The sequence below is a fragment of the Mirounga leonina genome, unplaced genomic scaffold (assembly GCF_011800145.1).
Source record: "Mirounga leonina isolate KUSES-001 unplaced genomic scaffold, KU_Mleo_1.0 Mir_101664, whole genome shotgun sequence".
In the NCBI taxonomy this organism is placed as follows: domain Eukaryota; kingdom Metazoa; phylum Chordata; class Mammalia; order Carnivora; family Phocidae; genus Mirounga; species Mirounga leonina.
This window is the reverse complement of record NW_023270175.1, coordinates 24,905,104-24,911,222: the sequence shown is the minus strand read 5'-3', so window position 1 is coordinate 24,911,222 and position 6,119 is coordinate 24,905,104. Positions and strand designations below refer to the sequence as shown.

Sequence of the window (6,119 nt, the reverse complement as noted above, 5' to 3'; positions counted from 1 at the left end):
TTCGGCGGTACGTGCGCGGGTCCCACGGGTACCAGCTCCTCCAACAGCATTTCCTGCCTATCGATCTGGGGGAAACGGCACAACCCGTCACTCTCCAGGCCACCCCGGCACTGCCCGGTGCCAGCAATGGGCGGGAGCCACCCACATCGTTTTCATTGAAGGAAAGAAGACATTGCTGAAGTCAGTCCTGACCACACGCATGATTCCACCCAGCACGGCTGAGATACCACACTTTCAGAATGTAACCACCGCGAACAGTATTCACGAGACATCTCACCTGCTTTACCTTTCGTGCTCAGGCTTCTGAATGCGGTGAGCATCTTACACTTGGAACACATCTCAGGTGGGACGAGCCACATTTCCAGAGCTCAAGAGCCACGCTGGGCCGGCGGCTACCCCGCTGGGCAGCGCCACGATTAGGCCACGGGCAGATAAAATCCTCCAGAGCAAGCCCAACCCAGGAGACAGAGAAAGGAAGGGCGCACCATAAATTCCCTCTATCCTGGGGGGTGCGGGGGAGGCGGCAGGAAACTCTGGAAGACCCTGCTTCGGGCCGGCTACCTGCAGAGCCCTATCCACACACAGTGCCGAAGCCCCTTCTCCCTTCTGCCCAAGGTTCTGCCCTGTGCCGGGGGCTTCTGAGCAGGGGGCCCTGGCGCCGCCAGCCAAGGCGGAGGCGGCACGATGGCAGGCGGCTGTCAGAACCCGGCGGGCGCAGCCAGGAGTCGGTCTCATTCCCGGTGCGGAACTGCTCCCGGTCCCCACCAACTCTGGGGTGGCCCCGCAAACCGGCATCTAGGGAGAAAGAACCTGTCAACCTCACCCTGGGGCTCGTGCACACACAAGGTATTTCTGCATGACTTAGCACGACTTGAGACTTCTAGGAAAGCCCGCCTTTGGAAATCAAGCAACCACTCTATTGCTCGTCGCGCAGATTGACTGACACGTGTGGCCACTTTGGAAAATCACAGAGCAGCCGGGCCGGGGGCTGTCGCCTTCACGGTGAGTCTCTGCACAGGCACGAGCACGTGACAACCTCGTGAGGTCTTCCGGTGCAGTCGAGCGCCAACGTGTGTGTTCACATGCCACTCCGTGATGACAAACCACATTCCCTTTCCTTTATATCCTTCCCTGGCTCCCCTTGACTCGGGTTGGCAACATTTTCTTTTTTTTTTTCTTTTTTTTTAATAAGATTTTTTATTTATTTATTTGAGAGAGAGAATGAGATAGAGACAGCATGAGAGGGGGGAGGGTCAGAGGGTGAAGCAGACTCCCTGCCGAGCAGGGAGCCCGATGCGGGACTCGATCCCGGGACTCCAGGATCATGACCTGAGCCAAAGGCAGTCGCTTAACCAACTGAGCCACACAGGCGCCCCGGCAACATTTTCTTAGAGTCAGACAGGAAACATTTTAGGCTTTGTGGGCCACATTCAGTCTGTATCTTACTGTCTTTCATCCTTGTTTTAAAAAAGCAACCCTTTGGGGGCACCAGGGTGGTGCAGTCAGTTAAGCATCCAACTCCTGGTTTTGATTCAGATCCTGATCTCATGATCCTGAGATCAAGGCCCACATCAGGCTCTGCGCTTAGCGCAGAGTCGGCCTGAGATTCTCTCTCCCCTGCCCCTCCTGCTCGTGCTCATTCTCTCTCTCTCAAATAAATAAATAAAATTTTTTTCAAAACATTTTCTTAAAGATTCTATTTATTTATTTGAGAAGAAAGAGACTGAGAGCACAAGATGGGGAGAGGCAGAGGGAGAAGCAGACTCCCCAGTGAAGGGGGAGCCTGACAGGGGCTCCATCCCGGAACTCCGAGATCATGACCTGAGCCAAAGGCAGATGCTTCACCCATTGAGCCACTCAGGCGCCCCTCAAATAAATAAATCAATCTCAAAAAATAAAAATAAAAAAGCAAACCTTTAACAGGTTAAATCTGCTCCAGCTCGCGGGGCGTACACACACAGGCCGTGGCCAGATCTGGCCAGCACCCTGCATAGCGCGATATTGATGTTATTGGAGGATGGATGTGGGTAGGCTGTGCTCCCTATGAATTCCATTCCAATGTATTTAAGGGGACACGACAGACTATTTGTTATAGGAGGGGACTGGGTCTGATACCCGGAGAAGCAAGCCATACACTGATCCGAGCAGAAGACAAATAGAAAGGACCGGGCCGAGATCCTGGGGCCGAAAAGGACACGGAGACAAACGTCTGACCCAGCACCAGGGGCCTCCGCTCCTTCCCGGGGTCTCACCCCCAAGATGCCAAGGGCAACACCCACCCTCGGCTCTGGTAGCCCGGCTTCTGGGCAGAAGTCTTCTCTCACGGGCACGGCCTTGCTCTGTGCTGCCGGCCCAGCGGCCCCACCGAACCCTCTGTCTCCGTGGGCAGGATGCTGAGAACTGGGTCCTTGGAGCGCGTGTTTGGCTCCAGCTGTGGACATAAAGCTCCCAGAGTCTGTGGAAAGCCCAGCGAGGCCCGGCTGCTTCTTCGTGCTGGAGCTGCCTGGAGCGCGGGCGGAAGGCCTCAGTCCGCATCAGACTCTTGAAAGCCGGAGCCCATCTTCAGTGAGGCCTGGATCGCACAAGCCACGGCCACGGCCACGGCCCCCTTTTGGCGGGGTGCGATGGCTCTGGGGCCCCAAGTCTCAGATTCCAGGCAGGGGGAGCCACCCACAGCTGAGGACAGGACAAAAGCAGAAAGGGGGAACAGCAGTGGTTACCCCAGGCCAAGCTCACCTCTCTTCACTCGCTCACTTTCCACTAGAGCCCTAGCGCAACAGAGCATGAGCCGTCGGTGGGTTGGAGACGCTGAGGGCAAAGCCATGGACTCACCTCCTAGAAAAGTACATGGACACATCCAATTCTGCGGCCAGTTTCCAAAAGGTTCATAGCATGTCCAAGCCCACCCCCAGGCCCTCGAGCACTGTGCTGTCCAAGAGGGGAGCCACTCGAGCCACGGGGACATTCAAGTCCAAAGTGACTAAAGTACACAATTCTGGTCCTTGCTACATTTCACATGCCCCCCAGCCATCAATGCAGGATGTTCTCTTGAGCAGCTTGGCTCTAGAATTTCACCAAGGCTGACAACACCTGCCTTAAGGAGGACCCACCACCCACATGCTGGCGTGACACCCCACTCCCAGTCTCATGTGGGCTGTCTTCTGTTTCTCTAGATACACAGGCCACAGAGGAAATGGGGAGCAATACTGACAACTCTGGTGAGTCACCCTGAAAGTCCATGTGGCTCTGAGTCACCCTTGGTCACCTGCAGTCACGGGCATCTTAGGTAGTTAGAGCCTTGCCTCCAAAGGCTACAGATCCACAACCCTCCATTCTTCTCCACTCAAGGGCTGTGTACTTCAGCCGACACCAGCCTGACCCTCGTCCTGCGATGGCATGTCAAGTGGCTTTCTCATGAGAACGATACACTGCCTCAGAGCGGGCCACCACCTACCTGGTCCGCATGAGTAACCAAGGACACTGATCACGTGCATGGCACTGTGTCCACGTGCTGTTCGAAGTCTCCCGCATATGGCAGGTCACGTAGCCCTCACCCAGAGCGAGGACGTGGGGACTAGTATGATGCCCTGAGTACAGAGGAGGGGACCGAGGTTGGAGGCTCAGGAGCACTGAATGACTTGTCCCAGGTCACACAGTAAATGCCAGAGGAAAATGGTGAGAAGGTTGGAATGAACAGATCTCTGCAACACTCATGTCTCAAATCATCCAAATGTTCTTAGTGCAATGTCTGAGGTCACAGACCTGGTCACACGCAGGTCTCAATATCATTACCCACCTTATGCTACAGATCCTCTCTCTGTATTTGCCCAGATACCTCATGAACCTGTCCTCTTCCCTGCAGTGGCACAAGTTAAAAAATACTCATAATCTTCCTACCTAGTCATCCCAAATGTACATTGTGACCTTATCATCCTTTATCTTGATGGTAACCTGAACTTCAGCAGCAGACCCATCCACGTGCGATAACCTGCTCGCTTTGTGACCCTGACACCCAGTGCTTCTGTCTGTAACATGAAAATAATCATAGCATCGATTCCATAAAATTTCCTGTGGTGGATCCAACCGCGTGGAAGCCAAGGGCTGTGCCTGGCCTGGCACAGAGGAAGCGCTCAAGCAAGGTTACTGCTCCCCACCACTCGTTCCTAGAAAGCTTCCACGTCCCCCCCAACCCCACCCCAGGCATCGAACCCCCCTCGCTGGATGGCATCCAGGAACCCAGCCGCTTGGGCTGTGGAACCGCCCTGACCATGCTCAGCCTCGCAGTTGGCCGCCCTCCCCAGATGGGCCCCAACCGTCCACCACGTCCAGCAGGGCCCTGATTGTCCCGCCGTCCCTCCACCCGCCCTTCCGCAGGGACCCTCACTGCACCCCGGGGCTCCCGGCTTCTCCCCAAATCGGCCCGAGCGAGCCCGCGCTCCCACGGCCCCCGGATAAAGAGGGTGTGTGCAAAGCGGGCACTCGGGGAAAGGCGAGGAGAGACACGTCGCGGGAACTTCTAAAAGCCGGGTTACAAATCGGCCGCCCGGGGCGCGGGCACGGCCCCTGCGCGCTCCCCACGGGATGTCCGGGCTCCCCGACGGGCGCTCCTGGTCCCGGACAAGCCCGGGAAGGCCCGGCCGGGGCGCAGGGAGCGGCGGCGGGGACCCGGGGCCGGACAGGGACCCGCCGCCCGTCACTCGTCCCTGCGCTCCTTGGAAGGACAGAGGAGCGTCACGGGTCGCGCCTACTCCCACTGCATCCCACGTCAGGGCGGGAGGCGACCGGGTCCCGCGGCCTTGGGGGATGAAAGGGGCCCAGCTCCCCGGGCAAGCGTCTCTAGGACGCACAGGGCCCGCCAGGAGCCGTCCCTTTCATTCCCGCGCCCAGGGACACACAGGGTCCTGCCTTCTGTTCCTTTCCCGTGTCCGGGGACGCACAGGGTACCGCTGTCCCTTCTATTCCCAGGCTCGGGACGCACAGGGACCCGCCTCGCGCCGCCCCTTCCGTTCCTGCTCCCAGGGACGCACAGGGACCTGCTCCCTTTCCTTTCCTGCGTCCAGGGACGCACAGGGACGAGCCCCGCAATCGTCTTTCCATTGTCCGGCCCAGGGATGCACAGGGACCCGCGCGCCTTCCATTCCTGCGTCCAGGGACGCACAGGGACGATCCACGCGACGGTCCTTCCATTCTCCCGGCCACGGATACACAGGGACCCGCCACCCCTTCCACTGCCGGGCCGGGGACGCGCAGTGGCCCTGTGCTGTCTCTCCTACCCGCTCCGCCCCACGGTCGGGGCTGGGGGCAGCCGTCGCGGGATGTGAGCCACCCAAGGGAGCCCCGCCACCTGCCCTCGGGGAGTCCGCGCCTCCGGCCGCAGGGCTCCCTGCCTCCGGGCTCTCCGCTGCTGGGGCTGGGGCTGGGTCCGCTGCTGCTGGGGGTCAGTCGGCTGGCCTCCGCCTGATGGGAGCCACTGAGGCCGGGCGGGGGAGTCCTGGCGGCACCAGGGCGGGGCCAGCGGGGGTCTGCCCCACGTGCCAGCTCAGCAGGAGGCCGGGAGGAGGAGAGGGGCAGGCCGGGCGGGGGCCCCACTATCTCCCAAATCCGCGCTCAGCACTGTCTACCTTCCACCGGACCAGGGGAGAAGTTCTTGCAAGAGCTTGTTGAACATTTCGAGTTCTTCACCACACCTGGACGCCCTGAGGCGTTGGCTCTAGCTTGGGCTCCAATATGGGCATTTTAATAAGTGTTCCTGGGGATTTGGTCCATTATTGCGCTCAAATTTGCGTTTTTGAGCTTTTTTTTTTTTTGGTTTATGAAACATGACCTGAAATTATGAGAAATAATTGAACAGTCAGAATACGGAATGATCTCACTTATATTTGTAATCTTAAAAAAGCCAGGGGCGAGGGCGCCTGGGTGGCTCAGTTGGTTAAGCGACTGCCTTCAGCTCAGGTCATGATCCTGGAGTCCCGGGATCGAGTCCCGGGATCGAGTCCCACATCGGGCTCCCTGCTCAGCAAGGGGTCTGCTTCTCCCTCTGCCCTCTTCCCTCTCGTGCTCTCTGTCTCTCATTCTCTCTCTCTCTCAAATAAATAAATAAAATCTTAAAAAAAAAAAAA

The 6,119-nt window shown here is 58.1% G+C and overlaps 1 protein-coding gene across 1 annotated transcript in view; it reads right to left on the bottom strand.

Moving 5' to 3' along the window:
* Window positions 1-6,119, bottom strand: part of ZNF75D (zinc finger protein 75D) — a 48,828-nt gene that overhangs the window by 5,279 nt on the left and 37,430 nt on the right. Inside the window, exon 6 of the mRNA XM_035009026.1 lies at window positions 20-65. Coding sequence (XP_034864917.1) covers window positions 58-65 — 8 coding nt within the window. The 3' untranslated portion in view covers window positions 20-57. The remainder of the gene's footprint in view (window positions 1-19; window positions 66-6,119) is intronic.